General features: G+C 38.4%; 1 protein-coding gene across 1 annotated transcript in view; it reads right to left on the bottom strand.

Annotated features, from left to right (window-relative positions):
- TMEM30A (transmembrane protein 30A) overlaps positions 1-15,233 on the bottom strand; it is a 44,153-nt gene that overhangs the window by 13,169 nt on the left and 15,751 nt on the right. The window contains exons 2-4 of the mRNA XM_059941780.1: positions 7,339-7,446; positions 4,844-4,951; positions 97-184 (exon numbers count right to left, since the gene is read on the bottom strand). Of these exons, the coding sequence (XP_059797763.1) occupies positions 97-184; positions 4,844-4,951; positions 7,339-7,446 (304 nt within the window). The remainder of the gene's footprint in view (positions 1-96; positions 185-4,843; positions 4,952-7,338; positions 7,447-15,233) is intronic.

The following is a 15,233-nucleotide window of genomic DNA, read 5'->3' as shown; positions in this document are numbered from 1 at the left end:
TCTCAATTTCATTCATGTTTCTGAAAGATTATACAAATATTCCTAACTACAGTATAATATATATGTATATAATCTTTGTTTATCTCTGTCTCATACCATTAAACATGCTGTTGGCAATAGCTCCACAAGGAGCAATTGGTTTGTCTTCATTTCTTCGATAAGGCTCACATTCCTTACTGGGATTCTGATATTTAGAAGGAAAGAAGAGAGAAGTTATTACCCAGGCCTCTGGGAGAACTATGAGTTAGTCCTAATTACTGATTAAAAATTCAATCCCTACATATTTCTCACTTGCAATGCATATAAAATGTCTATAGTATAAACAGGCTGTAAATAATACCACATTTAATTACTCAAAATATACTCCTTAACATTACTGCATTATAGCCTTTCTTTGCATATACTGTCATATAGGTATATGTCAAATTGACTTTTTTTTCTTTTTATAAATTTATTTATTTTATTTATTTTATTTTTGGCTGCGTTGGGTCTTTGTTGCTGTGCACGGGCTTTCTCTAGTTGCAGCGAGCGGGGGCTACTCTTTGTTGCGGTGTACGGGCTTCTTATTGCGGTGGCTTCTCTTGTTGCAGAACACGGGCTCTAGGCGCACGGGCTCAGTAGTTGTGGCTCACGGGCTCTGGAGTGCAGGCTCAGTAGTTGTGGCGCACGGGCTTAGTTGCTCCACGGCATGTGGGATCTTCCCAGACTAGGGTGTGAACCCGTGACCCCTGCATTGGCAGGCGGATTCTTAACCACTGCGCCACCAGGGAAGCCCCCAAACTGATATTTTTAAAAATTTTCATATCAACACAGAAATCATAGTTACAAACTGTTTTCTGCCCAAGAAAAACTAAGAAGCTGTCTATTGTCAATCCAGCTGTAACAGAATGAAAGGAATCTTAAACTGGAAGTAAGAAGACTGGAGCTTCGGGACTTCCCTGGTCGTCCAGTGGTTAAGACTCTGCGCTCCCAATGCAGGGGGTCTGGGTTTGATCCCTGGTCAGGGAACTAGATCCCTCATGCATGCCGCAACTAAGAGCCCGCATGCTGCAACTAAAAAAGATCCTGCATGTCGCAACTAAAAAAAACAAAGATCCCGCATGCTGCAACAAAGATCCCACACGCGGCTCCCACATGCTGCAACTAAGACCCAGCGCAGCCAAATAAATAAATATTAAAAAAAAAAAAAAAAGACCTGAGCTTCTAGTTCCAGCTATGTACTATGGGACTTCGCGCAAGTCCCTTGATTTATCTGCACTTCACTTATAAAATGAACATGTTCAAGTAGATAATTTCAAATTTTGCAATTTGGGGTTAAATCCCACATGGAAGGAAGGGAGGGAGGGAGGAAGGAAAAGTCTAATGCAGATTCCTAGAATATACCAATCTTCTCTAAACTGTGCACCCAGGTATAAAGAAAACAAAAATGTTGGCAAGGCAAACAGCACTTCACCTGTCCTCCAGATTTGGTTTTGACTTAGTCCCTCTTGAAGATCTCAAGCAAACGTGGAAGCTGTAGGATTAATCCAGAGATTCTACCAAGTCTGATATTAGGTGTACATCTGAGTTGTTCTGCGACTCCAAGGCCACATTAAGCCATGTCTCACAACACATAAACAAACCAAGATAGTCTCAATTTGAAATTAACTAGAACCTAGTTAGGCCTCTTAGGGCTATTCCATTATAACCAACCTTGACTCGTATCTACATTCTCTGTGTCTACACTGGAAAAAGAACTACAGGAGTGAAAAAGACAGGAGAAGGTAAAGAAAATGTGGCAGGGAATCTCGTAAAGTCTCTTTAATATTTGACTTCTCAGCTTTTTGGTCCCTAAGACATCTACATTCATAAAGTTAGTATTCTAAGACCATGAAGATAGACAATGTATAACTGCTTTTTACTATTTGAATGTTTTGATGAAAACTGCTTTCAAAAAAATAAGGTAAATAAACTCTCAATGGGGCAAATATATTCTAACCACTAAACCATTTTGGAGGGGAGGGGGGCAAGGAACGGCAACTTTATTTGGAAAACCAGCAGACAGAAAAGATGATGGACTAGTGTCCCCAAGAACCATCTTCTAACTACTAAATTATTGAAGAAGTTTTTTTTAAAAAAAAGGAAAATATTTACTACCTATGCATCAGGTACTGAACTAAGCAATGCTAGGTACTTTGCAGTAACTGGCTTAGGAAAGCCATTTAATAAACAGTACCTAACATGTACCACATACCATGTAAGGCGCGAGAAATGGAAAAATGAAAAAAAAGTCCCTGCTTTTCAGCAGCTCACAATGTAATATAGGAAACAGACTCAAATACAACCAACTATAATATGAAATAAGAGCCATGATAAAGGTGTCTATATTCATTCCATATATATTTATTAAATGCCCTTCATGTGCTAGGTACTGGAGAGGCACTTGGTATACGGTGATTAAAGAAAGTCATGCTCCCTGTTCTCATGAGCTTGCAGTGTAGTTGGGAGGACAGAAGATAAGGGGAGACTGTCTCTAGAGGTAGTATCGTGAAAGTTAAGACCTAGAGAAAGTAGGAGACAGCCACACGAAGAGCAGACAGAAGAGGGCTTTAAGCAGAGCGAACAGTACACACCATTTAGAAAGAACTTGATACTTCTGAGAAGGTAAACAGGGAATGTAGTTAGAGTATGGCAATAAAGAAAATGACATATGATGAGACTGGAGAGTCATGCATAGCTCAGATCATCCTGAGTAAACAAACCACTGAAAGATTTTAAGCAGGGAAGTGGTATTTCCTTTTTTTAAAAGATCACTCTAGCAGCTATGTAGAAAATGGCCTGGAAAGGAAGAGCAAGAGTGCATGATATGGGGAAACAGTCTGTTAAGTAAAGCGAGAAGTGACTTGGAACAGGGTATGGATGAAGTAAATATGTAAAGAAGTTATTTTGCATCCAAAGACACTCAAGTAAACAGCAGGCCTGAGGTGAGAGCACCTCCAGGGAAAGAGTAAAAACCAGGCCAAAGGTACATTAAGGATAGAATATAAAATCAAAGGCTGAAGTGGTAGGTTGACACCAGACTGTGAAGGGCCTTCCATACAATGTTAAGTTACTTGAACTTCAATCTGTCTGTTCTTAACATCTTTACAATTTTTGAAAGCCACCTGGTCTTAAAGTCATATATTTTGGTCTAGTCCAGGGATCGATAAATGACAGCCTGCAGGCCAAATCCAGCCCAGCACCTGTTTTTGTAAATAAAGTTTTATTGGAACACAGCTACCCATTCACTTAAGTATTCTCCATGGCTGCATTCATTCTACGATGGCAGAGGTGAGTAGCTGCAATAGACTATATAACCTGCAAAGCTGAAAATGTTTACTATTGGCCCTTTACAGAAAAAATTCATCAATCCTTAGGTTTAGTCTAAAAGCTCTGCTTGAGGTTTGGAAGAAAAGAATCTCAGCTTCTTTTGCCCTCAGTGAAGAGAGTGTGTATCTATATAAAAGAACTGTAAATCAACCACCACTTCTAGGTCTTTCAACACACCCAATCTATGATCCCAATCAACAAATTCTTGGTGTGTCTCATCAACTTGGTGTGTCTCACAGAACTTCACCTTCTCTGGACTTGAGTCCTTAAAGTTGGATCCCACAACATAAATCCCACATGGACTACAAGATATTGCAGACCTAACCAGAATCTGTAAATAGACTTATTATTTCTTAAGATCCCAAACATCAGGAAATAGCAATAAAACCAGGAAGGATAACCTAGAGTAACTTTACGTTTACCAGGACCATTCTGGTCCCAGTATGGTCCTAAACTGCATTTTAAGAGATACTTGAATTGCTGAAGTTTTGCTGCATTGGCAGCAATAATATAAAATACTTGGGCACCAACCACTACTCTGAGAAGCTGAACAACAGTCAGGAAACTAAGATCCTCCAGTCCACAGATTCCCACACCAGGCTGAGCATCAGAAGGGGAGCTTGTTAAGAATAGATATTTTAGGGCTTCCCTGGTGGCGCAGTGGTTGAGAATCTGCCTGCCAATGCAGGGGACACGGGTTCGAGCCCTGGTCTGGGAGGATCCCACATGCCGCGGAGCAACTGGGCCCGTGAGCCACAATTACTGAGCCTGCACGTCTGGAGCCTGTGCTCCGCAACAAGAGAGGCCGCGATAGTGAGAGGCCCGCGCACCGCGATGAAGAGTCGCCCCCACTCGCCGCAACTAGAGAAAGCCCTCGCACAGAAACGAAGACCCAACATAGCCAAAAATAAACAAATTAATAAAAAAAAAAATAGGTATTTTAGAGCTCCACCCCTGTAGACACAGACATATGAGACTTAGGAGAATCCTGGAATCTGTATTTTCAAAAAGCTCCTCAGACAGTTTTTCAGTAACCCACACCCTTTGGACTTTACGACTCGGGCTTCCCACAAGGTAAAAAGCAAAGAACATGCATGTTCAATTCTAAAACACAATCTCAGAAATTAAAAGTAGCTTATTTACGTATTCCTACCCAGTGTAATAATAATGAGTAAACTCATACAGAACAAATTATATTCCCAGAATGCTAGACTCATCAAAATTCTATTACAAACAGATTAACATAGCAAAAATCCCAATGATACTACCGGAAACAAGCAGGTTGTAATGTGTCCTCTAGCTGCAAGAAATCATTAATCTGTGCAAATTCCAGGGGAAAAAATTTTAACTAAAAACCTTCACTAAACAAACTAAAAATGTCAAACAACACTTTAATTTCATCAAACGTTATTAAATTTAACATTTCTAATTGAACAATCACCACATGTTCTTAGTTCTTAGACACCGTAGTTTCATGTTCCATCATTTTACTTACAAGTAAAGCACTAGGATCTCCATTTAGTTGACTATCATCTCGAGATTTCACATAACGACGATGGTTTTGATAGAAATTAGACAGTCCATAATACATAAACACATTGCCCTAGAGAAACAGAAAGGGAAAAAATGTTCATATAAAACTATTAAGTATGAAGTTGTTTCATGCATACATAAAAGCTATGTAATTTGCACTAGTTTAGAATTTGTGATAACTTAAAACAGTTACTGGGGTGAATTCTACCAGTACTTAGCAATCTAAAATGGTACAAATTGTAAATAAGGTTTAACAGTCAAACCAAATCAAATAATGTTAAAGAATCAAATCAAATAAGGTCAAAAATCCAAGAGTCAACTTTGAAAATACTCTGAAAGACCTCAAAGATGTCTATTTACATTAAAACAAACAAACAAACAAAAAAGCTCTCAAGGAATCTATTAGCCTAGTCTGATCTACTTTCAGTTGTATTTATCTATTTTTTAAAAGATTTTTTTTTTTGATGTGGACCATTTTTAAAGTCTTTACTGAATTTGTTACAATATTGCTTCTGTTTTACGTTTTGGTTTTTTGGCCATGAGGCATGTGGGATCTTAGTTTCCCAACCAGGGATCGAACCTGCACCCCCTGCATTGAAAGGCAAAGCCTTAACCACTGGACCGCCAGGGAAGTCCCTACTTTCAATTTTAAATCTTCTCTAATTCAGATTGGTCTTCATCCAATTAGCATCAACTTTTCAAAGGAATAATGCTTTCAAGCTTTCATTTACTGCCCAAAATAAATTCTGAACTTGAATTGGGACATAGTAAATTTCTCAGTAGGATACTATATAATATTAGTAATGAACAAATTAATAATTAGTAAAGTATCTAAGATAATGAGTCATTTTATAATAATCAAGAAAAGTACTTAAGTGTATTCAGTGGAGTCAACTTGGAAATAACCTGGGAAATAAGGGTAACCTACATACACTGTAACTATTTAGAAGATGTTATGAAGTCATCTTGAATGACTAAGATTTTTAGAGGTGGCAAAAACATCAGCTATTTTCTCCTTTCTGGTTGCTACCTCCATTGTCTATAACTTTATACTCAATTAAAAGGAATTCAGAAAAAAAAAAAAAGGAATTCAATAACATTTTGCTTTATTTGATTTGCTGTTTTCATATGCACAATCATTTATTTAAAGCTTGATTTTCAAACGTCAAAATATGCAAACTTTCCCATTCCATATAAAGAAAACACTTACATAGAAATCTTTCATTTATTTATTTGGTTGGTTGGATTTTTGTTCTCTGAAAAGGCTTTTAGTCTAAGTCAGTTTGGGCTTGTAAAGGAACAGAGAGCCCACAAAAGAATGAATCTGAGGATGATCACCTTTGCAGAAGAAAAGTTCTGAAATGCTAAGTGTTTTTGTATGGGGGAAGAAACTAGTGGAGCTTCTAAATCATTGCAAGTCTCTTCCATGTCTTTAATTCTGCCTGTTCTGACAAAAGCAGAACTTAATGCTTCTTTATAGTTTGTCCATCACATAAAAAAATCAAATTTTTATGATGTTTTAAAGTTATATGTTATTTCTGCCAAAACAAAATAAAATAATTAAATTCCTGTCTTCTCCCTCATTTATTTTCATACTTTTTAAAAAGGGAGCGTTACAGTCCCCTATCTCAGGGCAACAGCACCCACAACCAATAGATGGCAACCATCTACTAGGGACCTCAGAAGTCATCGCGACCTTTACAAAAATCTAAAGCATAGCTATAAAAATCTAAAAAGTTGGCATGTATTAAAGCAGTTTTGCTCCCTGAAGAATAAAACAATAATTTTTTAAAGCTCAATTTTCAGGTAAAGGAGAACACAAACGGGTCTTGCCATGCCTATTTCTGAATCTTTGTGTCCTTTAGCATCTGCTCAGTTTCCAAGAAGAATGACAGATAAGTGTGAATGCAAAAGACACACAGACCACACACACACACACACACACACACACACACACACACACGGATGGTATTCTAACTGCTTGTCAATAAGGTTTTACTAAGTGTTTGCATTTATGTTAAAGTATCATATCTGATGAAAAAATAATGCAATTAAATAATGGGTGAATTCGTATTTATTTTCCAAAGTAAAACTTACAGTATTAAAAGTAGGCAAAACAGTTTGAGCAATAATTTTTTACATACAAGTAGATGTAGATAGAAACTTGATATAAAAAAAATTTTTATACAGTTATAAAATTTTCCAGAAAAAGAATAGGTTTTAAATTTAATCTAAACTACTAACTACAATAAACTATTAAATTAATGTATTTAATTATCAGACGGCATAATCCAATAGCAAAGCAAAACAATCTTCCTCAAAAGTGTACAGATTCCCAATAAATTAAAGCAACATCTCAACAAGAAGAAAATAACTAGTAAAAAAAAAAAAAATTTAATATAATATCAATATTTTTTAAAGCATGGCTTTTCTAAAACATTACTTGGGAATACAGACCTCAAATGACTGTTCCAGTGTGAAGTTAATGGTACAAATACAAGGCGTCACGTTCGGAGACAAACATTTATTGCAAGGACTGGCAGGGTCCGTGCCGGTATAATCAATCTGCAAGAGAAAAATATAACTGAGCACACTTCCTTGGAGAACGTGGACACACTCTGAAATAATTTGCTATCAGAGGGAAAAATGAGTCTGACGGAGCAATAATAGCCCAGAAAAAAACTTTTTATAGGATCATCTGTTTATTTTGACAGTGTGAGGTGTAAAAACTGGAAAGGGTCCTATGTCATCCTACTGGCTCATCTCTCCTTTTTACCAAAAGAAATACATTTATGCATAAAATCATAAATACAAAATTCAAACTGCATGATGTATAAAGATTTAAATAACTATAAAGTCTAAACAACTTTTCCATCATCTCAGCTTTCCATGGCACATTTTCAAATTAAAAAAACAAACACACAGACAAAAAACTACCAGGTTTCTCAAGGGCTACCATTTTTTTAAAACCTGGTGTTGGATAATTAAGAATCTGTCTTATCTTTCTCCTGGGTTCCTGGCAGGGAGCCTCTAAATCCCTTAAAATTCCCCTGGTGATAAGAGTGTATTTGTTTTCGATAAGCCCCTTGATTCACACCAGAGTTTATGCTAAGGAGATGGCTCAGGTGAGGGCTGGTCACCAGAAAGACTAGATGTGATTAGGGACTCTGGACCAGCCCAAACTCTGGAAGGAGGGAGAAGGCTGGAAATTTAGTTCAATCATGTGGCCAATGTTTAATCAATCATGCCTTCATCATGGAATTCCAATAAAAACTCTGGCCACCAAAGCACAGGTGAGCTCCCAGGTTGGTTAACCCATCAATGTGCCCTGATTCTACAGGGAGAGGGCACGAAGTTCTATATTCAAGACTCTCCCAGACCTTGCCAAATGTGTCTCTTCATTTAGCTGGTCCTAGTTTATATGATTTATGATAAAACTATAATTGTAAGGCTAGCACTTCCCTGAGTTCTGAGTCATTCCAGCAAATGATGGAACCTGAGAGAAGTTACAGTAACCTTCCATATTTTTAGGCAGTTGGTCAGAAATGCAAGTGGCCTGGAGACCTCTGAACTTGCAACTGGCATGTGAAGTGAGGGCAGTCTGGGGGAGGGGGGCTTGGGAACTCCCGGGTTTGTAGCCGGTTGGCCAGAAGTATGGGTAGCCTGGGGCCCTGACTCGCAGCTGGTGACTGAGTGGTCCTGAAGCACAGTGTTGGGGACCGTGCCCTTACACCTGCAGAGTCTGACACTAACTCAGGTGGTCAGTGTCAGAACTGAATTGCAGTACACCAGCTGCTGTCAGAAGACCTGACCTGAGAGCTAAAATGAGAAAACTTTTTCCATTATACAAATTTTTTAAAATAGATTTTATTTTTTAGAGTGGTTTGAGGTTCACAGCAAAATTGAGTGCAAACTACAGAGTTCCCATATACTCCCTGGACCTACACATACACAATCTCCTTGATTATCAATATCCCTCACCAGAGTAAGGCATTTGTCACCAATGATGACCCTACAATGACACATCATTATCATCCAAAGGCAGTGGTTTACCTTAAGATTCACTCTTGGTGTTGTACATTCCACGGGTTTTGACAAGGGTATAATGACATACATACACCATCACAGTATCATACAGAATAGTTTCACTGCCTAAAAAATGCTCTGTACTCTGTCTATTCATTCCTCTCTTATCCCTAACCCCTGACAACCATGGATCTTTTTACTGTCTCCATAGTTCTGCCTTTTCCAGAATGTCACATAATTGGAATCATAAAGTACGTAGCCTTTTCGGATTTACCTCTTTCACTTAGGAATATGCATTTAAGGTTCCTCACTGTCTTTTCATGGCTTGACAGCACATTTCTTTTTAGCATTAAAGATTATTCCATTTTCTTGGTCCACCATAGATTATTTATCCATTCACCTGCTGAAGGATATCTTGGTTGTTTCCAAGTTTTGGCAAGTACAAGTAAAACTGTTATAAACATCCATGTGCAGGTTTTTGTGTGGACCTAAGTTTTCAGCCCATTTACGTAAATAACAAGGAGTAGAAATGCTGGATTACATGGTAAGAGTATGTTTAGCGATTTTTTTTTTAATTGCTTTATTTATTTATTTATTTATTTATTTATGGCTGTGTTGGGTCTTCGTTTCTGTGTGAGGGCTTTCTCTAGTTGTTGTTTTAATTTGCAATTCCCTAATGATAATGTCAAGCATCTTTCACTTGTTTACTTGTCATCTGTGTACTATATGGACTAAAGGTTTATGTCCCCCCAAAATTCATATGTTGAAGCCCTAATTCCCAATGTGATTAAGTTGGAGGTGGGGACATTGGATTAGGGTTATTTATTTATCTTTTAAATTTTATTTATATTTTTGGCTGCGTTAGGTCTTTGTTGCGGCGCACGGGCTTTCTCTAGTTGTGGCAAGCAGGGGCTACTCTTCGTTGAGGTGTGCGGGCTTCTCAATGCAGTGGCTTCTCTTGTTGCGGAGCACAGGCTCTAGGCATGCAGGCTTCAGTAGTTGCAGCATGTGAGCTCTAGAGCACACGGGCTTCAGTAGTTGCTATGCATGGGCTCAGGAGTTGCGGTGTGCAGGCTCTAGAGCATGAGGGCTTCAGTAGTTGTAGCATGCGGGCTCAGTAGTTGTGGCTCGAGGGCTCCAGAGCACAGGCTCAGTAGTTGTGGCTCACGGGCTCTAGAGAGCAGGCTCAGTAGTTGTGGCGCACAGGCTCAGTTGCTTCACAGCATGTGGGATCTTCCTGGACCAGGGATTGAACCTGTGTCCCCTGCATTGGCAGCTGGATTCTTAACCACTGCGCAACCAGGGAAGTCCCTGGATTAGGTTTAGATGAGGTCATGAAGGTAGGGCCTCCGTGATAGGACTAGTATCCTCCTAAGATGAAGAAGAAAGACCAGAGCGCGCTCACGCTCACACTCTCTCTCTCTCTCTCAGCTACGTGAGGACAAAGTGAGAAGGCAGCCATCTATCAATACAAGTCAGGAAAAGGGTCTTCACCCTTTTCAGGGTGAAGAATCTGAAGGAACTGAATCTGCCAGCACCCTGATCTGGACTTCCCAGCCTCTAAGACTGTGAGAAATAAATGTCTGTTGTTTAAGCCATCTAGTTTATATTATTTTTTTTTTATAGCAGCCCAAATTGACAGATTTTGGTACTGAAAAGTGGGGTGCTGCTTTAACAAATACTCAAAAAGACAGAAGTGGCTTTGGAACTGGGAAACGGTTAGAGGCTGGAGATTTGAGATGCATGCTAGAAATATAAACATTAAAGGTGATTCTGGTGACATCTCAGACAGAAATGAGGAGAGTTAGAAAGAAAGCTTCCATCTCCTTAGAGAATTAATAAATAAATGTGATCAGAATATTGGTAGAAATATAGATGGTAAAAGGCCATCCTGGTGACGTCTTACTCAGAAATGAGGAACATTATTGGACAATGGAAAAAAAGGTGATCCTTGTCATAAAGTGGCAGAGAATTTGGCTAAAGTGTGCTCTAGTGTTTTGTGGAATGTAGAACTTGTGAGGGATGAAACTGGATATTTAGGTAGATTTCCAAGCAAAGAGTTCAAAGAGTGTCTTGGTTCCACCTGACTGCTTATAGTAAAATGGAAGAAGAGAGAAACAAATGGAATAAGGAATAATGTTAAGCAAAAAGGGACCAAAACTTATGATTTGGGAAATTCTCAAACCTATCCATACTACAAAAAATGAGAAAGCTTGTTCTGAAGAGAATACTACACGGTGTAGCTGAACAATCATTCGATAAAGAGATTAGTGTGGGTTTGAACCATGGACCTAATCAGCCATTCCAGCAGAAACACTGCCAGTGTGAATGGAAGGGGAAAGAGAAGGGACAAAATGAAGGAAAGCTGAGGGACTTGCTTAGATCCTACAGGACTGGCCCATACAGCCATTCGGCTACAGAATGTGCTATTGATTCTCCAAGATGAGAAGAATGATCCCAAAGATGATTTCGACACCATCAGGGCTACATCCTCGGTTCATACTGGGGGAGGAGTTCAACAGACCAGATAGCAGCAATCGGAGCCTTGGGGCAGGACTTCTACCCCAGTGGATCCTGAAGGCAGAGTGTTAGACCAAAGAGTATTATTCTCAAGCCTTAAGATCTGATGATATTTGTCTTGCTAGGTTTTGGAGACTTGCTTGGAACTCATCACCCCTTTCTTTTCATTTTTTCCCCTTTCAAATTTGAGTGTCTATACTATGTCTGTCCCTCTATGGAATTTTGGAAGCACATCTGGTTCCACAGGTTCACAGCTGGAGAGAAATTTTGCCTCAGGATGAATCATACCTTGAGTCTCACCCATATCTGATTAAAATGATATTGAGAAGACAGTTTAGACTTTAGAGTCGATACTGGAACCAGTTGAGACTTTTGGGGCTGATGATGGAATGAAAGTATTTTGCATGTGAGAAGGACATGAATTTGAGGAGCACAGGGGCAGAATGTATGAACTGAATGTTTGTGTCTCCTCTCCCTCCAAATTCTATGCTGAAGCCCTAATCCCCAATATGATAGCATTTGGTGGTAGGCCTTTGGAAGGTAATTAGGTTTAGATGAGGTCAGGAGGGTGGGGCCCCCATGATGGGATTAGTATCCTTAATAAGAAGAGGAAAAGAAATCAGAGCTCCTTCTCTCTATGTCATGGTAAGGACACAGCAAGAAGGTGGCCATCTGCAAGCCAGAAAGAGGGTCCTCACCAAGAAGTGAACCTATCAGCACCATGATCTTGGACATCCCTGCCTCAAGGACTGTGAGAAACGAGTACCCGTTGTTTAAGCCACCTAGCCTACATTTTGTTATAGCAACCTAAGCTGACTAAGATATTGTCAGGTGAGGTATCTGTTCAGGTCTTTTGCCCATTTTTAATAGGGTTTTCCATTTTCTTTTATTGACTATTAAGAGTTCTTTGTACATTTTGGTAACAGTCCTTTATCAGATATGCCTTTTAACAATTTTTTCTCCCAGACTATGACTTGTCTTATCACTCTCTTGATAAGTTAATAATTTTATCATAAGCAACCCTAATTAACTGTCCTTAATAAAGTAAAAAAAAAAAAAAAGCCAACTAATTTTTATTTCTGAAACTGAACATTTAAACTTTATATATGGATATTCAATTTCTTTCCATAATTGAAAAAAAAGGTTAAAATATGTATATAGAAAATAGAGCATCAAATTACAACATCTACCGAACCCTCCTACATTGTTGGTGGAAATGTAAATTGGTACAATTTACAATTGTACCTATTCTTGCTATGGAGAACAGTATGGAGGTTCCTTAAAAAACTAAAAATAAAACTACCACGTTATCCAGCAATCCCACTCCTGGGCATATATCCAGAGAAAACCATAATTCGAAAAAATACATGCACCCCCCAATGTTCACTGCAGCACTATTTACAACAGTCAAGACATGGAAGCAACCTAAATGGCCATCAACAGAGGAATGGATAAAGAAGATGTGGTACATAGGGACTTCCCTGGTGGTCCAGTGGTAAAGAATCCACCTTACAATGCAGGGGACGCGGGTTTGATCCCTGGTCAGGGAACTAAGATCCCACATGCAGTGGGGCAACTAAGCCTGCGTGCCACGACTACTGGGCTCACATGCCTCAACTAGAGCCCACGTGCCGCAAAACTACAGAACCCACGCACTCTGGAACCCACGCACCACTACAGAGCCCACACACCCTGGAGACTGTACACCACAACTAGAGAGGAGAAAACCCACACGCCACAACTAGAGAGAAGGCCACGCACCTCAACGAAAGATCCTGCATGCCTCAGCGAAGATCCCACATGCCGCAACTAAGACCCAACACAGCCAAAAATAAATAAATAATAAATAAATAAATCTTTAAAAAAAAAGATGTGGTACATATATACAGTGGAACATTACTCAGCCATATAAAAGGAACAAAAGAATGCCATTTGCAGCTACATGGATGGACCTAGAGATTATCAAACTAAGTAAGTCAGACAGAGAAAGACAAATATCATATGATATCACTCATATGTGGAATCTAATTTAAAAAATAATAAAAAATGAACTTATTTATGAAACAGAAACAGACTCACAGATTTCAAAAACAAACTTATGGTTACCAAAGGGGAAACGGGGTGGGGGGGATAAATTAGGAGCTTGGGATTAACATACACATACTACCATATATAAAATAAATAACCAACAAGGAGCTACTGGGTAGCACAGGGAACTCTGCTCAATAGTCTATAATAACCTATATGGGTAAAGAGTCTGAAAAAGAATGAATATATGTATATGCATAACTGAATCACTTTGCTGTACACCTGAAACTAACAAAACATTGTTAATCAACCATACTCCAATAAAAATTTTTTAAAATAAAAAAATTTACATCTAATTGCTTTTCAAAAACCACAAAACTGCTTAATAAAACTTGGTTTTGTCAAATTCCAATATAACCTACTGAAATGTCCTCCATCAAAGCTTACTTACTAATGAAACTTTGTTTACAGAAAATTTTCATTCACTGCAAATATCTAAGAGAAGCTAGGCACGTAATTAAAACAAGCTAAAAAAACAGGTCTCCTAAATGAAGAGAGGCAAAGCATATATAATTTTTCACTAAACCTGCGGGGCCACAGCTTTCCACCCAGGGCTTATTCATGCACAATATCGCACTTAAAAGCCAAGTTTTATGATTTTGACAAGATGAAAGAAAAGATGAGACCATTTAGAAAAATGAACTATATTCAAAATTCTATATTAAAATATATTAAATTTTTTTCGATTTTTTTAACTTAATAATCTCTGCACATCTTCTCTCTCTTCTAAGTCAAATTTAAGGATCAAAAAGAAAAAGTTGTCAGCTGGGCCTATTACCATATTGTTTGCCTTTGAACAGAAAGCTCGTTTTTTCTTTTTGAGAAATGTCTATTTAGGTCTTCTGCCCATTTTTTTTTAATAAATTAATTAATTTATTTATTTATGGCTGCACTGGGTCTTCGTTGTGGTGCGTGGGCTTTGTGCATGGGCTTCTCTTGTTGCGGAGCACGGGCTCTAGGCACATGGGCTCAGTAGTTGTGGCGCACGGGCTTAGTTGCTCCGTGGCATGTGGGATCTTCCCGGACCAGGGCTCGAACCCATGTCCCCTACATTGGCAGGTGGATTCTTAACCACTGCGCCACCAGGGAAGCCCCTGAACAGAAACCTCTTAAACCACTCTCTTTCAAATTATTTTCTAGGGCAAAGGAGGAAAGACAGATCATCAGCTGTGATTAAGCAAAGATATATATTCTTTATTTAATTGAACAACAATAATACAATGGAATGTGAAATCTAATAAATTATACTACAGTATATTAAAACTGAACATTTTTTGAAACCAAGAATTATTGCTGAATGTTAAATTATACTTCAAAGAATAGCTATAACATTTTCATCACAATCTTTTAATTATACTTTTTTAAATGTACAAAAAAATTGCATGTTTTTTGATTCCAGGAAATTCTGAAAGTAAAAAAATTGTCATTAACATTTTAAGCCTTACTATGTGCAAGGCATGACATGAAGATACAAAAGTAATCATATCTTATACTTAGTCGATACAGTTTACACAGTCCTTTCTATTCCACACATATTTCATCTGATCCTCACCAAAATCCTATAGTATTATCCTCATTTTACATAAAGAGAACATTCAGAAACCTGCCCAAGGATACACGAATAGCAGTTGCTGGTGCTACGCTAGAAGCAAGGATTTTTTACTCCAAGTCCAATGTTCCTTCTACTAAACTGCTTCTTCACCACCACAGTCAGTCCC

Source organism: Balaenoptera ricei, chromosome 12 (genome assembly GCF_028023285.1).
Source record: "Balaenoptera ricei isolate mBalRic1 chromosome 12, mBalRic1.hap2, whole genome shotgun sequence".
In the NCBI taxonomy this organism is placed as follows: Eukaryota; Metazoa; Chordata; class Mammalia; order Artiodactyla; family Balaenopteridae; genus Balaenoptera; species Balaenoptera ricei.
This window is presented reverse-complemented; position numbering and strand designations above follow the sequence as displayed.